At 35.7% G+C, this 25,007-nt stretch overlaps 1 protein-coding gene across 2 annotated transcripts in view; it reads left to right on the forward strand.

Annotated features, from left to right (window-relative positions):
• SEC24B (SEC24 homolog B, COPII coat complex component) overlaps nt 1-25,007 on the forward strand; it is a 45,568-nt gene that overhangs the window by 7,987 nt on the left and 12,574 nt on the right. Inside the window, exons 3-17 of one of the 2 annotated variants that reach the window (XM_082050905.1) lie at nt 4,170-4,355; nt 9,709-9,813; nt 13,643-13,723; nt 15,506-15,687; nt 15,999-16,183; nt 17,340-17,442; nt 18,286-18,412; nt 19,029-19,138; nt 20,106-20,218; nt 21,617-21,735; nt 22,106-22,161; nt 22,472-22,678; nt 23,323-23,446; nt 24,087-24,245; nt 24,711-24,884. In XM_082050905.1, the coding sequence (XP_081907031.1) occupies nt 4,170-4,355; nt 9,709-9,813; nt 13,643-13,723; nt 15,506-15,687; nt 15,999-16,183; nt 17,340-17,442; nt 18,286-18,412; nt 19,029-19,138; nt 20,106-20,218; nt 21,617-21,735; nt 22,106-22,161; nt 22,472-22,678; nt 23,323-23,446; nt 24,087-24,245; nt 24,711-24,884 (2,031 nt within the window). The remainder of the gene's footprint in view (nt 1-4,169; nt 4,356-9,708; nt 9,814-13,642; nt 13,724-15,505; nt 15,688-15,998; nt 16,184-17,339; nt 17,443-18,285; nt 18,413-19,028; nt 19,139-20,105; nt 20,219-21,616; nt 21,736-22,105; nt 22,162-22,471; nt 22,679-23,322; nt 23,447-24,086; nt 24,246-24,710; nt 24,885-25,007) is intronic. The other variant, XM_082050906.1, reaches the window with a different exon arrangement.

Here is a 25,007-nt window from a genome sequence, read left to right on the forward strand (position 1 = left end):
ACACTTTCTAAATTTGCCAGTGTAGTCTTATTGTTCTTAGATGAAGTCACTTAATATATAGTATTCTAATTGTTTGCAGCCTTTAAAAAAAGGAGTTGGATCTTGAAAATTACTTTGCTATTTCTTCTGCATCCTTGGAAAGTGTCTGAGTACAACACACAGGGAATTTAAAGAAATTATGAATTATTTGTAAGAAGGAATTTTTCTGAATATTTCATCTTCCCTGCTGTTCTCCAGGAAGGAAATGGTGGTAGAAAGCAGTTGCAGTCTCTTCCGTGCGTAGTTTTTAGTGAAATTGCTTGGAAAAAAGATTTAAGATATATGGAAATTCCTAAGTGTGCTTTCTGTGACTGTTCATGTAAAGAAATTTTGATACAATGTCCTATTATTAGAGTGCCAATAAGACAGTTTGCTGTCCTTGCTGCTGTGCTATGAAGGAAGACCCCTTACAATTCTTAAAATATAAATACGCAAATCTTAGAAAGACTGTCACTCAGGATACTCCTGCCTTAATGCATTTTTCAATAGAAGTTTTGTGCAGTCTGTGAACACCGAAAGCTCTCTATGACGAAAATGAAACATTCATTAAATAGAACACCATGTTTTGAATAAAATGCGTATGTTTAAATAGGACATATTCAGGCAACTTAGGCTGGCATAAGCTTTTCGGAAGTTGGTTTATTTCTGAATTGTTTTCTACTTGAATCAAAGAAGTTCTAAGCATTGGACTTGTAACTGTATTTTTAAATAAACCAATTTGTGTAGGGCCTTGGAAAACCCCCAAAGAGCTAAATCTGTGAAGATCAAACCCCTGAGCTGCTGTATGTCATGTACTGAGAATGTAGAACTCCAGTGAAATCTTTTTCTAAAACTTTGGCAGCCACTGTCTGAAATCACTGAAGTATTTTCAGTGAATCTTGCTGACATTTCACTAGAAGAAAATAAATCTATTTTAAAAGGCATCTTTTGCTGGAACTTGACTTGTTTTGATGAATAGCAGCCAGTGAGAATAATTTTCTTTGCTTTAGGAAGTATAAATTAAGTAGAATACAAATAATTATTTTGAGGTTTTTCCGGTTGCTGGTTTAAGCTAGTTTCATCTAGCAAAAATAACCTCTTCTAGTTTTAAATTCTGTATTTCAGCAGAACAGTGTTAGTATAAATCTGTGCAGAAATGATGTTATGCTGTGTAAATAACACACTTTGTATTATTTAGGCTTTTTGTCTTTCTAGGTCAGTAGTTTTCCTTAATGTTTTTTCCAGCTTATTTCAGCTGGAATCACTGCATTCTGATTTTTTTGGTGCTTTCCAGTCAGTGTGGATGTCAGTCAGGATGCCCAAATTTTACTTGACTCCCCCTGCCTCCCTGAGAAGAGGGAGATCGAGAACTCCTGTGGGTGTACGGGGTGGGTTTCTTTGCTTACTGGATCTTGTCTACCGTCCTGAAATCATATGCAGTCTGCTTGAGCAGATGACACTTTAATTTCTTTATCTCATGCACATACTTCCCCTTATGACAGATCAGGATCTAAAGTCCTTGCTGCCCCAGTTCCATAGGAATGTAGGCTCTAATCCTTTAAATCTGCTAATATAGGTGAAGTTGGAAAACGGGGAAGGACTGCTGCCAAGATTAAGTCGGGGATTGGGGTGCTGTTGAAAACCAACCTGCAGGGAGGTGGAAAAACTCTCAGGAGAAATTGCCTGCGGTGTTGAGGGCAGGAGGGAATCAAGGTTGCAGCTGTAGTGACTGCAAAGGGATGGTTCTATCTCTTCTGAAAACTTCGAGAAGACACTGTGGTGATACACTTCTAAACCATGACCTCTAGGTCTCAAGTTGGAAAACAAATAAAAGCTGTAAGTGGTAGTGTACAGGAAAAATGATTAATTACACTGTTAATTTTCTCAGCTCTGCATATTCTTTCTGTAACATATATTTTAGCTGTAGATCTCTATAGGTAAATGGCTTTTGTAACCAGGTGTTATACTTAGTCATTTTTAGTGCAAGAGATGTTAGTCATGGAGAGGCAAGAGGGAAAAACTTCAGTGCATATTGAAGGTGAGAGAAGTGGAAGGTGAAAAACAAAGAATACTGTATCACTGAGACTGGGTTTTATATTTATTGCAGCCTGACAAAGCTCTTGGTTTCTCATTGCATCAATTGGTGGCCGTGTTGTTGATCAGGCTTGTCCTGGATTAGCAGATGGGAAACCTGTACTCCAAACTGGTGTTCAGTCCAGCTTTGTCTTGAGCTAAAATAAGCCATCCTGAATTGATCAGTGCTTATATGACAAGGTGGAATCTTGTTATTGACCAGAGGAAAAAAAAAAAAATGATAGCATAATTACCATAACCGTAGTTTGCCACTGACAATGCGTATGTAATGATTAACTTCATCTGAGTGTTGCCTTTGGTTTTAGTTACTCAGGGCTTTTGAAAAATTTCCAGAGTCACCAAATGAAGTTTAACATGTAATTTTGCAGCTTGGACCTTTGTACAAAGAAAAAATGCCTTTTTTTTTTTTTTTTTTTGCTTGGAGTTTAAAAATGTTTTCTTGCAATACAAGTAAAGAATCCATGTAATTTTGAAGGATTTTTGGTAATTTTTGCTTGAGAACATATACTGGTAATTGGCAGGAAGGTATTACATCTTCAGGTAATCTGGGCATAAATTGGTTTTGGCTTTGAAGATGTGACCCTCTGACATGATGGCATTTAGCATGCTCTACAACACTGCTCGATGCTGCAAGCATTGCTGTATTGACGTCAAGTGTGGAAAATCCCATAACCCCATAAACAACTCTCTCTGCTACAAATCCTGGGCAAGCACATGAGTGCTGCAAAGGACTTCCCTTTTGTTGAATACCTTCCTTGAAGAAGCTGAGGAGCTACCCTAAAAAGAACATTTCTTCTGACAGGTGTTGATGCTTCCGTGGGGAGTCTACAAGACATAATGTCTAGAAATAGAAGTTATAGCAAGTACATTTCAAAAGAAAATGCTGTGTATGTGTACTTTGGAGAAATAGACGTTTTAATTTAGATTTTAATCATACTTGCAAAAAAGCAGTATGTATGCTGAACTTCTTTGAAAACTGCATAATAAATAAAAGTTCCATTAAGAGCGTAAAAATATATGCTATTAATTTTGGCACTAAATTAGAAAAACGAAAGGATCATTTTAAGCCACCTCTTCTTCCCCCTCTAAAGGAAGCCTCACCCTCCACATAAAGTCCTTTCAGATATCAGCTCCGTTATTTAAGGAAAAGTTGAGGACTGTATGAGCTACACTGCTGTATGTGCAGAGGAAGCGAAGTTAATATTACATGTCCATCCTCTAATGAATTCTGTAATTTAAATAAGTACTTTACAAATATAAACAATGACTTTTGTTCTTGCTTAATTTCTCTGTTTGTTTGTTGAGTATTATTGATCAAATCATTTCCTTTCTATTCTTATTTTTAACAGTTTAGACTGTCAGTTTTTTAGAAAGAATCATAATGTGATGAATTTTTTCAATTTATAATCAAAGAGCGACCCTCTTAAAAGCTAACTTAGTTGAAGTTATATTGTCCTTATCTGATAGGAATTTCAACTGGACTGTGTTAAATCTCTCAAAGCACTAATCTGACATTTTAAAGCAGATTATATCTAGCCCAGATGTTTAAAACACATCAGAAGTGCAGAATATTTCGGGTTGACTGAAAAAGATTGCTTGGAGTATGGGTCTCATAATTGCGTACCAAAATTGCAAAGTGCTGGCCCTTTGAGGGAGTCAGAACACTGATCAGCTACACAGCCGACTTCTGGGTTTTCTGTCTGTGGGAGGAATATTGAGAGGGAATTATCCCACATGGACTGCGTTCTTGTCTGGGAAGAGGAACCCTTGAAAACATGGAGTTGGGATGGATCAAAAATGTGTTAATGTAGCTTTGCTTAACCTGGGTCTTGTTACATCATTCTTTTTATTGTTAGTTGTCAGAGCAATTTGATCTTTTTAATGAAGTTTTAGTATTATAGGTATTTAATTTAAAAAAACAACCAGCTTTTCTATAGATGCTTGTGTCTCTTTGAAGTATTGTTTTTGTATTTATTGTGAAATCAAATGCGCTTGCTTGCGCTGTGTAATTGTTTGTGCAAATACAAAGCGTTCCCACCTTCTGCTCTTGTTTTCAGGTGGCGTTGATTCTCCACAGCCCATGCACCCTGTGAGCCAGAGCATTCCATTTACCAAGCCTGGTGCTGGAACACCCACTTCCTCTGCTGTGGTCTCATCAGTAAGGACACCTGTGTCAAGCCTTTCTTCACAGCCACGATCTTCACCCTCTGTTACGCAGTCACCACAGTCGGCCCTTCAGGAAGGTACTAAAAGGGGATGGGAAGTTGCAGGACAGACATCTGCCCTGTTCCACATGCGCACATGAATGAATGCTGGCAGCTTTGTTGCTGATGTGCTGTGTTTGTCTGACTGGAGTATCTCCAGTCTGACTCTTGCATCTCATCAGGCTCCCTTCGTGTTCTTGTTTTCTACCACCTTGGTTCTAGCTTCTCTTATCTCTTCTGTCTGATTTCCTTTGGCTATATGTCACCTTTGGCTTGTTTGTCTGGCCTTACATGTCTGTTCCTCAAAAAGCCCTTCTTTTAATTCCTTATTCTTCTAAAAAGCTGATTGCTATCTTGGAAGAATGTCTTAAAAGTAGCTTTTGCAATTGGTCTGTATTGCAAAAGCAGCTGTAAACTAGCAATTTACTAGCACTGGGAAATGGAGCGAGTTTGAGTATTAAATTCAAACTTAACAGAATTGTTTTCTTATTTTCTTAGCTGTAAGCTCCCCTGGCAAGTTGCTGTGAGAGTTCTTGTGGGAGGACAGAGGAGTTCTTGTATAAGCTCCTTCCTAGTGTGATGTTAGTAGCCTCTTGGCAAAGAATCAGTTGGGTCTTGAGCCTTCTTCAGCCATGCTAATTCTGCCCTGCTGTTTTGACTTGCCTCTTGACTGCTGTATGTTTCTGTATCTAGTATTCCAAATCTAGTTTATTTTGCTGATTATTTTTTTTTTTCCTGTGTTTTGTCTTGGTAGATTCAGAATTTTAAATTCTTATGGAAAAAGTACTCAGCGTGTGAGGTAGAAATAGGCATTAGTTTCATCCGTAACAATGTGATATGTCTAGTCTTCAAAATAATTCTCAAAAGCATGGTGTGGGACAGTCACAGCATGGGTTTTTTTATACTTAAATTTCAAATAAATGTCTAAATTTCCCCTTTTCCTCCATTTCACCCTTTTTCTGTTGGAGTGGAGAATGTAAAGAAAAAACTTGTCTGTGAATCAATTCGGTATATCTTACAGAACTTTATAGCAATGGAGAATTATGTACAATGTGCCATTTTAAAGAAATGATAAAGCAATTTTTGGAACTGTGCTTGGTCCTTGCCCAGTTTTATGGTTGATTTTGTTACTGGATAAGATGTATACAGTAGATGTGCTTGCTAGAACAGAACTGTTGCTTCATCTTCCAAATAAATCATGTAACCATGTTTCTAATGAGAAAAAAGGGGTTCAGCTGTTTACCTCTGCTTACTTTGATGTGCAATATATATGTTCTTGCAGTGATTCCGGTATAATGTGTGAACACTTAGTACATTAAATGCAAATCACTGCGATCAGTGCTGGACTCTTCACTAAATTCAAATACTTCCGTATAAGTGAAGGTTAATGCAATAAGTGGCTGCATGAGCACGCTTCAAAACCAACAATATACCTATTTCAGGTATATATAGATAAGTAATCAGGAGTTTGCATTGTTCTGGTTGTATTTACGTTAATACAATCAATAATAAATGCATGTACATGTCATCACATGTGTATGTTTCTATGCTTAGATGATATTTTGATGAGCATTAGAAGACTTCAAACTCTTTTCATTTAGTTTTGTTTGAAGAGTCAGAAATACTTAATGTACTCTTGCGATACCTTTTTATCAATGATTAAGTGCAATAACATTATTTGTAGAAATTAATCTACTGAAAAAACAGAACACATCTACTGAGCATCTGCCTGGTTTGTTAGAATTCTAAGTGTGTTTCTCATGTGGAGATTAAACGAACTGATTTTTTTTCTTCTTACAGAGTAGTGTTGCCTACTTGAAAGCATTCTGGAAAACTGATCTGAATTAATTTTTAAAGTGGATTTAATTGTTTTAAGCTTCCGTGTGGTCATTCCCGTACAGAATTAAAATATTCTAATTGTTTACTTGGCTGAGTTTTAAGAGTACAAAAAACTTGAAATGTTTTAAGGCCTATTTAATCTTATGTAAATATCTGTACGAATTTAAAGCAGGTAAACTAATTTACTTGAAAGTGGCATCCTAGAGCTGAACTTGGGGAATGTATGTCCTGTCTGGATGTTATTTGTAGGTTTCCTTAGTTATGTTGATGAGAGGAGCTGATGAGTAAATGAAAATAATTTAAAGCAAAGAGTTTAAGAATGGAGAAGAGAAAGGTTCATTTTGTGAGAACTACTATTTGTAATATAAAGATCTTATTGCCATAGTAAATTCTTTGAAAATATTAAGGTTATGAGTAGAAAGTCAGTTAAAGAACTTCAGAATATAGTTTATTTTTGCATGTGGTTGTTTTATTTTCACTTTTGGTGGCGTCTCTGTTGTGAAACTTAAAACTTAAGAGTGTACATTTTATGTGGTTTCAGTTTTAAAGTCTTTAATGGTAAGGGTGTTTGTACTTAAAACACCTAAATAGTTGGTTTATTTCATAGGCAAATGAGTTCTTATCCCAGTTTATCCTTTTGTGTCCTCCCACCTACATTTCTAGCTGTCTGTAAAATACAGTGGGATAAAGCCTTAGAGTGCGATATTGTATTTCAGGTACACTGGGAGCAAGATTTAGAAATTTCCACTCCAATAAATTTGTGTCAATTTAAATTACATGGTTGCACTTTAAGCCAGACCTATGTAGTAATCTCACACAAATACTGATTTCAAAATAAGCTTTTTGCAGTTCTTAGAATAGGAGATTTTAACATTATTAACAAGTCTGTAAAAGATACTAAGCAGCACTGAATTTTTGCAAAAGAAATCATGATGAAGCACATGGTGGCACTTGGAACTGCTGTCTTCAACCACCTATTTCTGCCTTTCAGTTGCTTGTTCCCCTGTGCTGGTCTATTGGTGGCATTGCTGGGCAGTGAACCTGAAGTGGGGGCTTTTCCACCTGAGAATGACTTTTTAAGTTCGATTATTTTTCAGCCAGGTCAGTTCTCAAGATTGATTTTTGTGCCTGGACAGTTATGCTAGCACAGGAGTATCCTGAAGGCAGAAATTTGAAGTACTGCTGACAATTAAAATAAAATTCTTCACAAACTCACAAGGCTGGTAAGAGTCAAACCAGCCCTGCTTCCAGAGGATTCGTAGTGACATAGTTCATGGTACTCAACTTTCTGTCACTAGCATATTTTTTAATCTTTTTTTTTTTTAATATATTCTTTCTCAACACATACATCTATTATGTATGTGACCAGTGACTGGAAAAGGGGGGAGTTTAGCAGTAAAAGTTTTTGTTTTCCAAAAAACATTCCAAAGACTTTCGAAGTAGCATTAGTAGGATGACTAATTCAGTCTTTTTCTCTCACCTGCCCATGCTTGCTATTTTTGCATTGGCATGCCCATTCCAGGTAGATTTACTTCCTTTCTCCTCCTTTCTGTACACATTGCATTTGTTAGTCTGCCTTTGCACTCTGTGCTCATTTTCTTGTACTTTAGCTTTCTGTGTTACAGTCCATCTCTTGTAATCCCGACCTTTTTTCCCTTTTACTTGCATGTTAATTAATTTAGGTGGTTTTTCTCCTTGACAGTGATGCAGTTGTTCTGTCTTATTCCACAGTAACTCTCCCAGGCTTGAGAAAAGGTGTAGTCTCCTTGGTTGTAGTTTGGTTTTGCACAGGGAATTATTTTCTTGTATCCTCCTTATCAAGACCATCCTATAGCCTTCATAAAAGATGGGACTGTGAATCGCCTGAGCTGATCCCGTGTTTTAGCAGTATAGAGAAACAGAAGTGTTGTAGCTCCTCAGCTGCACTTGAGTTGATTTTTGCCTTCATCATTGTGACTACTTGCGTTGTGGAGAAATTTAATTGTGGGAGTATTAATGCACTAGATAAAGTGAAATATTGTCAGTCTCTTCTTGCCCAAACCTCTGTATGGAAGTTCAGCTTCTCAAGAATGTTGTTTTGCTCTATTTTCTTTTCCATTGTTTGAATAGATACTTTTCACCTTGATTCTGTTGTTTTTTCATAAGTGAAATTGAAGTGGTCCTCTTGTGTTCATTTGTTAACCCTGTTTAAAAAAGCCATGTAACAGCATTTTTAGCCCATAGTTCAGTTAAAATAAAGGTTGATATAGTTGATTTAAGTTGTGGATGGGGGGATTATTAATTACCATGGTGGTTTCAGATTATGTGTAACATGCAACACTTTTGTAGTGATATGTAGTGTTAAAATAAAGAACACTACTGTAATGGTGCCATAGTACTTCTACAGGGGAAAATAATCCCAGACCTTAAAGAGTGTGAAAAAATTAGAAGTTTTGAAGAATTAGGATATTTTCTTGCCATAGCAATCCATTGGATTGCTAAGAGAGAAACAATGGTCTCTTGCATCTGTTTAGGATGCGTGTGCCTGACTAGAAGCATATTTAAAAATCCTTGTTAACTGTGCCCCGTGACAAGAGAAACTTTAAAGATTTCTTGGTGGTGCTGAAATTGCATCAGTGATGAGTAATGTAGGAGAGTGATTATAAGCCATTGCTGCATGCTTTACTGGTTTAAATTAAATGGTGTATGTATGTGCTGCTTTTGTGTACTGTTTGCATATGTTTAGATATTGAAAAGAAACAGAAGAAAACAAAACCAGAACAAAAAACCAACAAAGAAACAGCAACAAAGAAACCTGCTACCAAAAAAAAATACTTCCAAAAAACCTTATAGATTATGGTTTGGAGGTGACTGTGGAAACAGTTGCTGTCACCAGATCTTAAAAGTGGATAGTGTATTTAGATGCTTAAATATGGGTCTACAAGCCTGAATTTTTAAGCAGTAATTTAGAATAATGCTAATCAAGTTTTCAGGTTTACCTAGCTTAAATTTCCCTTCCTGTTGCTGAGGTATATGATTGTGCTCTCACATGTTGTAGCAGCAGTGTATTTCATTAATTTCTAACAGTGTTCAGAATTACAACATGAATAATTGCTGCCTTAAAAGGAGTGGGTATGCCAAGAAAAAGTTTAATATTAATGTTTTCATAACACTGTTTGAATTTCTCTGGGAAAGAACTCATTTATATATATTAACTTATCAAAGTATTCTACTGGACAAACTCAAATACACATATAGAAATTCTGTGTGTGTTTAACTTCCTGATACACCTGCACACACATGCACACACACATATAAAATTTGCTGCTAACTTCCATGTTCTACTAATACTTTGCTAAACTAGCCCACTAAAAACTGCTTCGGTTGTACTGCTCATATAGTTCCTATATGAACTATAGTTCTGTAGTCTAGGGTTGTAGATTTTAACTATGTGCATGTTGGGATTTTCTCTGGAACAGCTAATTTCTCTCACTTTTAATGCAATGATTTGTGACTTTTGTTTCTCATCTTTCCTGTCTGTTTGACTTTTATGTTTGTGCTTTCCACTTCACAGGCATGCAGTATGGTGGATATGTTAATAACCAAGCTAGCTCTGCACCAGCTCCCTTGTCATCAAGTTCAGATGATGAGGAAGAGGATGAGGAGGATGAGGAAGCAGGTTGGCTTTAGCTTTACACTAGTGTCTTGTTCTCTTCCTACTCAAGTTTTGTTCCATATTTCCATCCCCTGAAACTTTTTTTTCTTTAAGACAAAACATCACTCAGACTTATCATGTATTAAGTTAACTAGAAATTTCCCAGCTGTTATTAGTATAGTAAACACAAGGGAGTTCAGTAGTGGTCAGATTTTATGTATCTAACAAAGTAATATTCCCAACTTTCGAGACCCCATATTTTTAATATTTTAATTTGCAGTAGTTTTTAAACTCTTACCTGAAGATAACTAGCTCTAGAAGTTACTAGATGCCATTAGTATTGTTACATTAAACAGCGTTTAATTTGTTTCCCATTTTATGTATAAGGAAGTCTTACAATTCAGGTAGTAAATATTGAAAGGTAAGAAGTGTGCTTTTTAAGACGGTAAATTAATTTGTGCTGCTTTTTTTTCCTCCTACTAAAGTATTTGTCTGTGGTCTGGCACATCGGTTCAGTTTTAACCTCACTTTGTAGGCAACTTTAAAAGGTTTTTTTAGGTTTTATTTTTAAGAAGTAGTTTGTCCTGCTTGATTGAAGTGTTACGTTCTTGGTTGCAAGGATTCTGCCTCTTTTTGGTCAGAATTGCCTGATTTCTCACCACCTTAGTTTCTTGGGTGGTAACTTCTTTCTTAAAAGTCTTTCAATCTATATAGGAGTGGTAACAATATTAAAAGCTTTTTGAGATTAAACATTAGACTTCTACCCTTGTTGACAGATGGAAGTAATAGTAGCACATGCCTTGTGCTGGTGTAGTACTCCCATTTGTGTGTGCTGGCTTTGAGTATTAATTTGGGATGGTAAACTTCTGTAACTTTTCTTTTAAGCTTATGATTCATATTGTAACTAAGCAGGAAAAAATGGTGTCATATAATTCTTAGTGCTAGTAATATAATTAAATTGTAAAACTAGAGTACTGTGAAAATAGCTTATTGTGCCCTTAATGATTTAGTGAAGAATGGAGCAAAACAATTATGACATCCAGGTCATAATTAAGTGCGATGGGTTCACATTATCAATTTGAATAATATTGATTCAATTGTTATGCTGAATTATTAGCAAAACATGAGAAGAAAATAGTTGCTGTTGTCCTCTTTCCAAGGAGGAAGGCATTTTCAGCCAAAGACACTTGTCATTGTTCTAGCCAGAGAAGGACAATATTTGGAGGGTGCAATACTATCGATACAGGTTATACGATTAGACCACCCTAAGTAGAGCGCAAGTATTAGGATACTTGGTATAGCCTCTGTCATTCTTGCTCTTTCAAATTATTGGTTCACTTTTTTACTTTCTCACGCTTTGTGTGATAACACATTCGATCTTTTAACAGGCTTGAGTATTAGTATTAAATTACACACAGTGACTCATGAATAACTCCTATTTTAAATCTATGGATACTTCCTAATTTTAGATAACATGGGGGGTTTTTTGTTTTTTTCTAATGCTATGCGTCTACTTAGACATTACCAGCTAGAAAACAATTCCACTTTGGGATATAAAGTTTGTTCTGGCTGTTTTCATGCAGCTGCTCGTTGAACTCCGCTTTTTAAAGAGTAGGCTAGAAGAGCCAGAGCATTTTGTATGTCAGGACTTTTTTCTATATTCCCCACCATCTTTCTCTCTCGAGTTCTGTACTTCGCTAAAGTCTGTAGCCTTTGAGCCATCATTGTATTTGAATTTATCTTATGCAAAAGAAAGGGCACGCAGGTTCAATACGTAGGCTGTGTGGTTGATAAGCTTCCTGTTCTGTGCCCTGTCACCAGGGGTTAATGTAAATCCTAAAGTGATCCTGTAGATACGCTGTGCCAGTGGTTTTATGAAAAATAGGTGTTGGACACCTGGCTGCTTTTGTTTGTGTAGCTTCTCTATTTGTCACTCTCACCTGTTAGATCTTTAACTATCTTGCAAAGGAGTTCTTGAAAACTCTGAAAGCAAAAGTTATATTGCTAAAATAATTACATAACAGTAAAAGCATGTTATAAGTGTTACTTTTGTTCAAGCAGTGTTTTCTAATTTTTTTTTGTTTGTTTATAAAACATTTTTTCCTGTTTTAATGTGTTCTCTGATCTGGTGCTTATTATGCTAAAGTAAACTCTGACAGCTCTTGTAGCTTAATTTAAGCACAGGAAAACTGTTGTTTAATTATGTGTAAGTTCTTGTGCTTTTTATTGAGGGAGAATCTGAGAGATTTCCATGGTGCACGTGACCATCTTAGAGTTCAAAGCGCCTTTTGGTCTGCGGGAAACTGTACAACTTGCTAGTTTTGACTTAGCTGCTTGTTTTCCAGTGGAGAGTAGAACGGGGTACATCGTAATTCTTGTAGGCATTGGGACTCTGAAAGTTCTCAAGAATATGTTACAACTTCTGAAAGTTCTTTGGAAGCAAAGACCTTAAGTGCAAGGTCTTCACTAAGTATGTGAGATACTCAGTAATGTCAGAAATGATGCATATTTTTTTTGGTAGTAGAAATATGACTGAGTGGCATTATTTTTACTTACAGCATGCTTTTAAAGTACATTATTTCATGTATTCGTCAAATTAGTTTCTCTTACCTTTTCCAGCAGAGCTTGGGAAGCATATAATGTTTCACTGTATCATTGATATCTTCCTAGTGAAAAGAGCAACATCATTTTGTATGAAATTTTATTATAGGTGGATTTAGTTTTATTAATACAATTTACTGTGAGAAAAACTTTAAAGAGTGGCATAGTAGTAAAAACACAAAGCTTGGACTAGTGTCTTATTTGTTCAAAACTGTGCGTATATCCTGTTGGTATTTTTTTGAAATGCAGAACTAACTTCTGGTCAGAGAGAAGAAAAACTTCTTGAAAATTCTTAAGTCTTGATCTTGTTGACCTAATAAAAGTATATCTGGGCTTTTCTGTAGTAGGACTTACCAGACATTTAAATCAGTGTTCCTGCTCAGGGAACAAAATAATGAACTATTTTTCCTTCAGTTTCTAGAATAGAAAGATAAAGTTTGTTAAGAAAAGAAATCTTGCAGTTATGTTGTTTAATAAACTTCAGAAAAACACAGGGAAATTTACAGTGAAAAACAATCTGAAAACTAATGTTGTATGAGTTCCACTGTTAATATATTATTTAAAATAAAATCTATTGTTAGTGTTTTTTGAAATAGTTTTTCTGTTTCTTAGCTGAAAGCTTTAAAGGCAAAATGCTCAAAAATAATCTGTAGAGTCATGATGTTGCCATGGTATTGATGTGTCCCAAATTTCAGTGATGTTACGTTTCCATATGTAGGAGACTCTACTTGGAAATCTCAATTGAAAGAGGATCAAATCTCAAATGTTCCATCATGGAAGTTTTTGCTTGAAGTACTTTCAGCTTCACAATGGGACGTGTGACCACTGTGGATCCTTCTGAGTAGCGCAGTGTCAGTGAAGGAAGTCACAGTAGAGACTCTCTTAAAAATGTACATTGCTTCAGTTGCTGTAGTCTGGGAAGAACTTCTAGTTTAATAGGAAATTATTGTATTTCAAGAAACAACCTTTTTCATTATTTTTGTCCATTTCTCATTGATCTCTTTTGCTGTTTGTTTGGCATGTGCTTGTTTGTTTATTCTTTAATATCATGTTGATTGTTTATCTCTTCCTCCCCCTCCTCTTTGCAGTGGTAATAACTTGCAAGTCATAGGGCTCAAGTGGTCTTTTTTTCCCCCAGGATTTTTCTTGACAGTTTCTTACGAAAGTTTTTAGAAAATAATGTCAGTCTCTCATTTCTCAAAAATTTGCCATTTCTGAAGCACCTAACTTTAAATATTTTTTTCTCCCCCAGCAATTGATAGTTCTTCTACTACAAGCAGTGCTTCTCCTGTTCTGAACAATTATGATGCCCTGGAAGGAGGTGGCTATCCAGGTAAGCAATTTATTGTGTTAATTCTGAATCATTCATTTAAAGATTTAAATGTTTACTGTTTGTTTGGTTGTTGTTTTTTTTCCTATTTCTGGTTTTGTTAATTGTTAATTAAAAACTAAGTGAAAGGAAATACCTACGTACAGATTGGGGAAAATTATCAGAGAGAACGTACCTCACTTTTTAATCACTTTTTGCAGTTTTAACGCTGAAGTTTGAGTAACCATTTAATAAAACTTCCTTGTATCATAAATCATACTTGACCTTGTAAGGTTAAAGGCAGCGCTGAAATCATTCTCTCTGTGGAACAGGCTTCTTTCTCTAGGCTATACTGTGTGCCTGGTTGTGTTGACATTAATAGCTGATAATAGCTGACACATCACTGAGGTTTTGAGAGACCAACGATAGTCAGTTTGCAGAGATGCTTGGTTCAGGTTATTTTCTTCTTCTGTTTTTCTTCATTTAAAGAAAATGGCTGCTATTTTGCTTATTTTCATCTCTAAAAATGTCTGCAGTGTCAGGTTTGTTCTAAATAAACCTACTAGCAGACTACCTCGGTTTTGAAATCTGAAGAGTTGTTATATCAAGAGCAGGTGGAAAAGATGCTCTTCAATGTAGGTATGTTAGCCAGTATTTTAAATTATAATTGGATTAACTGGGGGATGCTCCCCCTCTGGCTCTTTCATTGTTCTGGCCCATAAGGATGCCACAGTAGTTTGATGGGTTCCTGTGTAAATGTCAAGTGAAAAACAAGTATTGCTGTCCACATAGCATCCAGCTCATGCTGTAAGGCGAACAGAGACATGGCTGCATGATTACAAATTCTTATTTCTCAGCTAATAACTAACCACTTTGGTTTTGCTTAAAAATAACTTGTTCCTTTTCCTTTCCTTAGAGAGTAAGAGAATCAACTTTCTTTACGTTTCTTAGATCTGTTTTGGTTTTTGTTGTTTTGGTTTTGGGGGTTTTTTGTTTGTTTGGTGGTTTATTTGTTGTTTGTTTTTGTTTGTGTGAGGTTTGTTTCATTTGGTTTGGGTTTTTTTTCTCCATTTCTTTGGAGTGTTCATGCCAAATGTAGCTTCTTGTCAGTTGTTTCCTTGAGCGGTTGGTTTCTTTGCCCAGCACTTTTCCTGGTGGATTTTACCAAGCTTAAGTTCTTCTGAAATTTAGCTCACATTTGTAGATATTTCTAAAGAGTGGTTTTGTCTCTTTACAATCGTTTTCTATGAATTTAGGTCTATGTGTTACTTTCAATTCAGACTTCAAAAACAGTGGGACCAAACTGTGCTGCAGGGATATACAGGAGGGCCTTGCGTTACTTCAGGAAGAGCTCTGTGTCTACATTTAGAGACTAGTTATCTTGTCTTAGCCTTATGTTTTAAAAGTATTTATAAGTGGTAGAGGAGAGACTAAGCATGAATGGTTTCTTTTGCCGTTTATATCAAGTGCAAATCTCGGAATAAAATGTTCTAAGGGGGATTTGTTTATTTATTTATTCTAATTCAGTTGAAATACTGAAAGTTGCATTTTCTTCTGTAAAATAGTATTTTGTCAGTAGTTATACAAGTCTACAGTTATCTTCCTATGTATACTGCTTTTACCAGCATAATTGCAGTAGTAGTCCTTGCTAATTTATCCGGTCAGTGCACATAAACAACTTGATGGATAATGCAAAAACTTATAAAAGGAAAAAATTGTTTGTTAAGCATTTAGGTGTGTACATTTAAACTAAGAAAGAAATAGTAACTATGTTCAATACCTGTGGGATTTCTTTTGTCCTTCCAGAGACACGTTCTGTGACCAGCAGCCCAGTTCCTGCTCCATCAGTCCCCCAAACATCAAAAGCTTCTAAGCCCTTTGGTTATGGGTACCCAACACTGCAGCCTGGCTACCAAAATGCAACACCACCTGCTCCTGTGCAGCCCAGTAACCCAGGACACCATCCTGGGTTTCAGCACTATCCACAGGTTTGGATTGTCAGCCTTTCTAGTAATTTGTTTTCTTTTGTGTGGAAAGGAATATGTATGATTTTCTATGTTGATTTGTATCATGAAATTGAATCTTGTCCAATGATATTTGGAAGGTATGTCACATTTGTCTTAGCTTTTTAAAATTTCTGCCATACAACTCTTCTCTTGTTTGTTTGGATTTGTTACTAAGTACTACTGTATTGTTTTTTAATACGTGTCTGGAAGAATTAGGATTACAAAAAGATTGAAGGTGGTTGTTTAAACATGACTGTGTGTTTACCAATTTGCAATACTCTTACCTTTTTCAGCAATATCCAAGTGTGAACCAGCTGTCCTCTTCCTTAGGAGGGTTAAGCCTACAGCATTCTCAGCAGCCAGAAAGCTTGAGACCAGTAAACCTTACACAAGATAGAAATATTTTGCCTGTATCTTCAGTTCCAGCACCTGTGCCTAACTTGAATTCTGATCTTAGGAAATTAAACTGCAGCCCAGAGTAAGTGCACTGTGTCGAGAAGAGCGTCTTGCATTTTTTACTGACTAATAATTATTTAAAGTGTCAAAAAATGTCTGAACTGACTCCTTACCTTAAATGATGAGCTAATATAACCCCTTTCACTTGAAAATATGTTTATTCTCTGCATTCTTACACAAATATTGAAACTGTCCTACCATCAGAATACATTCATTATATATGCAGCGTGAGTGCAGCTCACTTATTAAAACATTAAGAAACCTGTCTAATCTTTGCCTTGTTTTATAGATCTAAGAAACCCAAATCTATTAATAAACACCTTAATGTTATGCAGTACGTTTCATAGAATACTTTTGTAATATTGTATAGGATTTTTTCCAGAGAATTATGATGATCATGCCTAAATACACTGAATAAACTGTGAGTATATTTTACTGTGGTAATCCTGCAATCATGATGCATCCTTTCACCTCTAATTAACATTAAGTAGTGTTATCTACTATCCCAAGTCAAGTGTAGCTAAGTAAATGGAAATTGCTCTTCCAAAATATCTTAATTCTAATTCAAACCCAAATTTTGTTCATTGCCTCAAATTAACAACGCATGGTCCTACGAGAAAACAAAAATCAGAAAACTGAGGGTCTTGAAATCACTCTTGGGTGGGGAACGCTTTGGACAGCACTATCAGTGCATTGGGGTGTTTGACTGCCCTTTATTTAGCTTCAAGTCCATCCTTCACTTTACATACTCAAAAGAAAATATTTTGACTCTCTTGGTATTTTCTACTGTTTTCTTATATAGATACTGCTTTCTGAGAACTAGCAAATACTGTATTCCTTCTTTAGTTCCTTCCTGCAAAAAAAAATCTTTATAATGAATAAAAAATACAACATTTTACATTGAGCATTGTAACTAAAGCAGTTTTATTTCTTCAATGCAAGTATGGTTTTGTATACTTGCATTGCTGAGCTATTAAATTGGGGAGTGGGGGGGGGTATTTTTGTTTGTTTATTTAGGAAGCTGTTTTTAATCTCTGCATTAATTTTCTTTATTATATCAGCTTTGTAAAACATAGAATTTCTTAAATTTCAAATTTTTTTTAAATCAGGTGGCAACTCAAGGCTTTTAATGTTTTTTAAGGTTTCTTTGTCACCATGATGTTTTTATTTTCTTACAGCTCGTTTCGATGTACATTGACAAATATTCCACAGACACAGGCTTTGTTAAACAAAGCTAAGCTTCCTTTGGGTTTGTTGCTACATCCCTTCAGAGACCTGACGGTAAAGCAGCTTACTTTTTTATTTTAGTATATATGTTTAATAGACACATTTGTACTATTTTTGTTCAAACAATAAAATACAATGCACTGTAAGTCCTAAATTTAACAGAAGTAGCAAAAAAAAATGTTACTTAGGGAGGAGGAAAGGGAAAAAGCCTTGAAATTGCTACTTCATTGGAAGTCCTGAGGGAAAAACTTCCGTATTGTTGGAAATCTGTTTGGCCGTGTTCTGTGGGGCTCTGAATTTACCCTCTGTGTGTTGGGTTCAGAACTGTCAGAAACCACTTGAAAAGGTGTTTACAGTGCCCTCTTGAAAAGAGATGCTCATCTTGATTGTATTACTGGCATGATAAATGCTGGCAATAGAAGTTAAACACAATGTAGGGTTGAACCTGTGTTCACAACTGTTAAGCAACTCTTTTCCATCTAATATAGTTATGTAAAAGGTGACTAGCTGGTAGGACTTATATAATGTGTATTCTTTGTGTAAGATTTGCTGTCTATCATATTTAGTCACTCAAGGTTGTCCTTTCATAATTCCTCCTACCGTAGTAGCTGTGTTACTGTCGCTATGTAATTTAAAGTAATTTCATTAAAATCTTATGACACCTTTGATTTGTGATATTGGATTCAGACAGTAATTAAATATTTCTTCTGGTTGTAAAGAGGAGGATATTTTTAATAGGCATCTTTATTACTCTGTTTGAAAATTAGCTAAAAAGATAAAGGGCAAGTTGATAGAATATCTAGTCTCATGAAGCTTTCATATGCTGTACTGCACAGTAATGTTTTCCATGAAATGTATTACGTACGTTTGTTACAGCTTTCCATTGTTTCTTTTTAGCAATTACCAGTAATAACATCAAGCACAATAGTGAGATGCAGATCCTGCAGGACATACATCAACCCTTTTGTTTCTTTTATTGATCAAAGGAGGTGGAAATGCAATCTGTGCTATAGAGTTAATGACGGTAAGTTTTTGTAGTAGGAGGTTCCTGCATTTATGGAACTTCTTTCAAGTATTTGTATCGTATCAGTCCATGGGATAATTTAAATTATAATGTGGATTAAATGACAATGTTCTTAAGATGTTTCTTAAAACCTCCGGATCGTAAGTCAGATGTGCTGTGCGTTTCCTGCAGCAAAACGTTGTTTTGTAGTTTTCTGGGAGATGAAAAAATGTAATCGTATTATCCTGCTTACTTGTATAATGAAATCAACTCACTCCATTGACTGCTACTGCAGTATGCAAATGGAGCATGATGACAGCTCATAGTGTCTGCAATCCAGGCCAGAGGGTGTGGGAAACAATATAGGTTGAAGGCGATTGTTCTGAAATGCTCTTATTTGCATTAGTGTTTTAAAGTTGGGGATATATTGCTGTTTGAAATAAACCTTCTTTTGTTTCCAGTTATTCAACTTAGATGTTGCTTGGGATACTTGAAATATTCCTTTGTTTTATATATCCTTAATGTGAATTTTTTTCTGTTGTTAGTGATAATTGAAATGTGTCAGTATTAGTTTGCTTGTAGCTGTCATAATGGTTTTTATTTGCTGACAAATGTATAATTTTTTTTTTTCTTACAGTTCCTGAAGAATTTATGTATAATCCTCTGACACGATCTTACGGAGAGCCTCACAAGAGGCCAGAGGTCCAGAATTCTACAGTGGAATTCATTGCTTCCTCAGACTATATGGTAAAAAAAGTTTTCAATGGTAACTTCAACAGCAATTGCGTGTTAATATAAATGCCTTTGAAATTAACATTAGATTTTGATCCAGTGTTGTGTATTAATTTTGCTGTAGAAGTCCTCTTAACACGAAAGAATAGCTAAAATTTGTATTTGTTTGGAGTTTTGGCAAATGTAGATATTCAGAGGCTTGTCAGTTAAAGGCAGTTACAATGTGTGTAGTCATCCAGTGTAGTTTAATGTAGCAAAGTCTGGTTTAAGTCTGATGCAGTGTGGTTTCTGGGTTTCTCCCTCATTTTGAAGGGGTTTTGAAGGACCAGTAATGAATTAATGAGAGAATTAAATGGGGTTCAAATTTTTAGTTAGTAATTGTAACCGTGACGCTTCTAACTAGGAGTCAGCCTGCAACTGCTGTGATAATAGTCTTGTCTCCAAAAAAGATAGATGAGACCTGGGAAAAGGCCCTGTTCATAATGTCATTATTAATAACAGCAAAAATGAATTGTTCTCTTGTCTTTGAATTGAAACATTGTGGCCAAGACATTTGACAATTAATGAAACCAGCTTGTTATAGTAGGGAAAATGATCTAGGCAGAATATTTTAACCACATTTAGTGGATCGAATTGTCCACATACTGAAAGAACAGTCATATTTTGAAGAGCGAATTCCATATCTGCCATCAAAGAGTCATGTTTGAGTTGACTGTTGGAAGTAGAGAGTAAAATATGCAATTTCTGTTCTGAAGCGTAACACTGTATGCTGCTTACAAATGGGAATTAATAACCACTGGGAAGTGTGTTTGTCTATCAACATGACTCTTGGTTAAGAAATCAGTTTTATTGCATAAAGTATATTCTGCATTTTTCTACGTATTCCCTTTTCCCGCTGCCCTTTCTAATGATGAATCATTTTTAACATTTCTTTAAATATGATTTTTGAACATTTTTTTTATTTTTATTTTTCACTTTGTAGCTTCGTCCTCCTCAGCCTGCGGTATATTTATTTGTTTTAGATGTGTCTCATAATGCAGTGGAGGCTGGATATTTGACAATACTGTGCCAGTCATTGCTGGAGAACCTAGACAAGTAAGAATATAATTAACCTTTTCAAATTAGCTAATGTGTTATTATGAACAATACTGACCTACAGTTTTGCAGAAGACTTGCATAGTGTTTAAACATTCTGTCTCTAAAAGAAAAACCAATCCCCCCCAAATAAATTAAAAAACGCAGCTGTTGAAGCAATTTACATGTTGAGAGCTATTTCCCTGCATGCGATTAAAGGTGTAATAATTTACTTACTTATTTATCTATAAAGAATATTTAGCTGTAACTTCTAACAACATATTTATTGTAGAAATATCTATAAAGGGTGCTTCCCCCTGCCAAGATCAACAAAAATAATTAAATTAGAGAAATTAAATTGGCTGCTTTTTGTGCTGAAACAGTTGAGGTGCTGTGTAGTGGATGTTGTAACCACTACTATGAGACTGCCCAGCTGAATTGTGTTGTCAGTTTGGCTTTTTTAGATCACAGCTACCCAGATTTGACTGTGCTGCTTTCTGTCCTCATTTTTGCACTGGGACAGCATGGATGGGATTGGTGGTGGCACTATGTTCATATCTTTGGAAAGCCAATATGCATCCTGTAAAGGCCTCGCTCTGAAAATAGTTTTCTACGGGTTTTTCTTGGGAAACTTGATTTTAAATTCTGATAGATAACGTGTGCAGTAGAATTCTTCCCATAACATTTATTGGTTTAGTCTTTCTTTGTTCAGATCTTTACAGGTATTTTGTTCAGAGTCTCAGAAACATGCTAAATTGGTTTAGGAAAATTCATAAAATCCCATGCAAAGTCTGTAGAAAAATCAGTACATCCAGTTAATTTATATACCCAGATGGTAAAAACAGTATTTGCCTCTATTGCTTTTGTTCACCATCATGGTGTTCAGCATTTGATGGTGTTTTATATTTTGAGGAATTCCGTGTACTTTTTCGATTTTTAAGGCCATGCATAGGAATATGGTCCACATGAGAAATAAGTATTTTGCATTGTAGAGACATTGGATTTTGGTTTAGAGGTGTACATACTCTCTAACTACATCAGTAAATGGGGGTTTTGAATTACAAGAGAGCAGAATGTGCTATTTTCTATTGAAGAGCTGAGAAGGCTGGCTGCATTCTTTCATGTGTCAGTGTAATGTTTAAATGAACCTAAGAAATTCTCTCTTGGAACAAAACATCAATATATTAGGGGGAGCTTATCTGTAACCATTAGTCTTGTAAACTGTGTCATTATCCCAGCTCTTCAGAAAATACTGAAGAAAAATTACTTGTATTCATGTTTCAGATCTCCCTTCTTTTGTTCTCCCTTCACCCCCTCATACGTGGGCTGAGTTTCTGCTAACATCAGCAGGAGCTGTGTATATGTATGTGTCTTGAGAGAGAAATGTAGGGGTTAATACTTTATTTTTTAATGCTTCAGGCTGCCCGGAGACTCAAGAACAAGAATAGGGTTCATAACGTTTGACAGCACTGTTCAGTTTTACAACTTGCAAGAAGGTCTGTCTCAGCCTCAGATGCTGATTGTCTCAGATATTGATGGTAAGTAGAAAGAAAATGGAAACTGAATTTTTGAGAACTACTATTTTTTTTTTTTCCCCCAGATGAAAGGCTGGAATCTCTCAGATATTTTAGTATTAGGTCAATTTTATTGAATGAGTAGGGAATATATGTTGTTTTAAAAATCTTACACTAATTGCAGAGTAGGTGATGTTTTAAAAGTGAAATTCAAATGTTAATTTTGCTTTGAATAAAACAAGCTTTGTTTAGACTGTATTATTCTCTCTAATATATGTATCAGAAAAGTAGACTGTATTTCATAGTATGTATAGCAGTGGGCAGTAGTATGTTTTGTTCTATTTTAATCCCATTTTTTTCTCTAATAAAATGCTTTTCTCCATTCTCCCTACAGATATTTTCCTACCTACACCAGATAGTTTACTTGTAAATCTCCATGAAAGCAAAGAGGTATGATAGCTCAAAATATATAATTAAAGAGTTAAATATTGAAAACAGAGGTTCATTTTTGACTTTGAATGCAATCCTGCCTTCGTTATATGTAATTTCAATGCTACTTTTTAACTATAGAAGTATTATGTATTGTTTGTTTGCATCAGTTTTTTAAGTTATGACTTTGTTTTCCTTAGTGTGTTGAAACTAAGCTGAAATGTTTAGTACTGTTTGTTCATCACTTCAGTTACAGCAATACAGTTTCTCAGAAATAGCAAAAACCTCACGCTTGCCAAACCTCATAAACCCCTTTCAATCTGTTCTGCAGCTGATAAAAGATCTGTTGAACGCATTACCAAACATGTTCACCAATACAAGAGAAACGCACAGCGCGTTGGGCCCTGCTCTTCAGGCTGCCTTTAAACTGATGTCTCCAACAGGCGGGCGGATTTCTGTCTTTCAAACTCAGTTACCGTCTTTGGGAGCAGGGCTTTTGCATTCCAGAGAAGATCCCAATCAAAGGTCGAGCACAAAGGTACAAAAACTTCCTTTAATATGCATCTTGTTAGACTAGGGACTGGCCACGTCTTTCTGACTTGCATAGTTCTGGAGATCAGTTCTTGGTTTTATTTTATAGCAATTCGCTAAATTTTAATTATTCAACGTAGATGTTTGTGCATTTGAGATCACTAGCTTATACGTGTATGTGGGGTATTACTTGCTTCAAAATGCATGAGCTGTTGTTTGGGCCTTTGGTCCATAGCTTTTCTTGGCAAGCAAAAGAAGCTGCAAATATCTCTTACTTAGTTAATATAAACCTGGGTTTTGAACCGAAGTATGAATACGTTAAATTGTAGATATAGAACATGATTTCTTACTAGTTTTATGGCCTTTTAGTTTACAGGATCTGTTAAGTGTTACATAGTTAAATGGTTGTTTATTTGTATAAGAATGTAAACTTCCTTGTAAGTAGGTTCATAAGTGCTTGTAAATGTAAACTTAAAGAATATGAAGCATAGGGAAAATGATTCCTGCAGGTTGGAAATGCCTATAAATTATTGCTTAAAGGAAACTTCCTTGTGATACTTTGCTGCTGAATAGTATGTTGTTTGTTCCATGAAGTCTTAAGAGAGCGTGATCCTTGTCTTGACTATTTCCTGTATAATTTATTCACCAAAGGTGGTCCAGCATCTTGGTCCAGCAACAGATTTTTATAAGAAGTTGGCACTGGACTGCTCAGGCCAGCAGACTGCTGTGGATTTATTTCTCTTAAGTTCACAATATTCCGATTTAGCTTCTCTTGGTAAGGAATACCAAATGTATGCCTTCACTCTTTCCACACTGTTGTTATTTTTCAGAAGCACAGGCTATTTCAGGAATTCTTAAATCATGTAAATCTTCTTGCATTTTTATAAATGCAACTAATGCAGCAAAGGAATTGACTTTGAAGTTGATAGCAGTAAAGAACAGGAGTATTGGCTTGGTGGTATCAGATAATTTATTCTGGGGTTTCACAGTTTGAAACTCGAAGTTACTCTCCTGCTCGAGAACAGAAAACCAGCCAGACAGCAAGGAATTATGAACATTTAATCATAAGGGTAGAACAGAGTTCTTATCTTTCAGTGTTAAACCAAGATTCATCTCTGCACACACGCTTAGTTTTGCCTCTACCCATTAAATATTTCTGCATGCGCTCCTGCCTTAGCTGCAAAAGGTGGCATGCTTTTTGAAGTAAGTGTATGATTAGATAATTTTGTGCTGGGGTGACATGTCACTGTCTTCAGTGGCCTGAGTCTGCACCAGTTCTCATTGTCTTACAGATGTTGGTTATATCAGGAAAAAGATGAACATGGATGTGTCTTTCAGAAGGTTGTACACAATTTTTGTGTCCCACCTTCACATTATGGTTTTAATTACTGACTCTGTGTTTTCCTCCTTCACAGCTTGCATGTCCAAGTATTCTGCTGGATGCATCTATTACTATCCATCTTTCCATCGTAACCATAATCCTGCTCAGGCCGAAAAGTTGCAGAAAGACCTAAAAAGATACCTTACAAGAAAGATCGGATTTGAAGCAGTTATGCGCATAAGATGCACAAAAGGTATGTTTTAAATACTGATTAATCAGGAAGAGTTGATGTAAGCATCTTAACTGTCATTTTGAATGTGCTTAGTCTTTGGCAGCATTCGATTTCAGGTTATTTGTCCTTCACTGAACACTAAAATAGTTGTCTTCTTTATGTAAGTTATGTTAGCTTTTGCTGTTTGGGTATCTGGGTTTTCTGGTTTGATTTGTTTTTTACTTCAGATGGCACCATCGTACTTCAGCTCAGTTGACGTATGCAGTGTAAGGACATCGTTCAGTTTGGAGTGTTCAAAATTGAACATGAACTCTACAGGATCGTGCTGAAATGTCTAATGGTTCACAGAATTGATTCTGCATGATAGTTAGAATAAGTATTTTTACTGTTTTCTTAAGCGTAGCTTGAGGGCTGTGGGTTTTAATTATTGATAGGAGTTTCTCAGGCTGTTTTAATCTCACTCTGAATTATTTAATCTGCTTCTAGGTCTTTCAATACACACTTTTCATGGGAACTTTTTTGTACGATCTACTGACTTGTTGTCCCTTGCCAATGTCAATCCTGATGCTGGATTTGCAGTACAAATGTCCATCGAGGAAAGTCTGACTGACACATCTTTGGTTTGTTTTCAAACAGCTCTTTTGTATACTTCCAGCAAAGGTAAATTAATTCAAATGAAGTGGCCACTGAGGTTTTTGTTTCTTTTTCTAAAGTAATGTTTGTATAGTTAGTTCCACAGCCTTTTGTTTTTCTCTATACCCTAAGAGAATCTTGTCAAAGCTA

The sequence above is a fragment of the Streptopelia decaocto genome, assembly GCF_964273445.1.
Source record: "Streptopelia decaocto genome assembly, chromosome: 4".
In the NCBI taxonomy this organism is placed as follows: Eukaryota; Metazoa; Chordata; class Aves; order Columbiformes; family Columbidae; genus Streptopelia; species Streptopelia decaocto.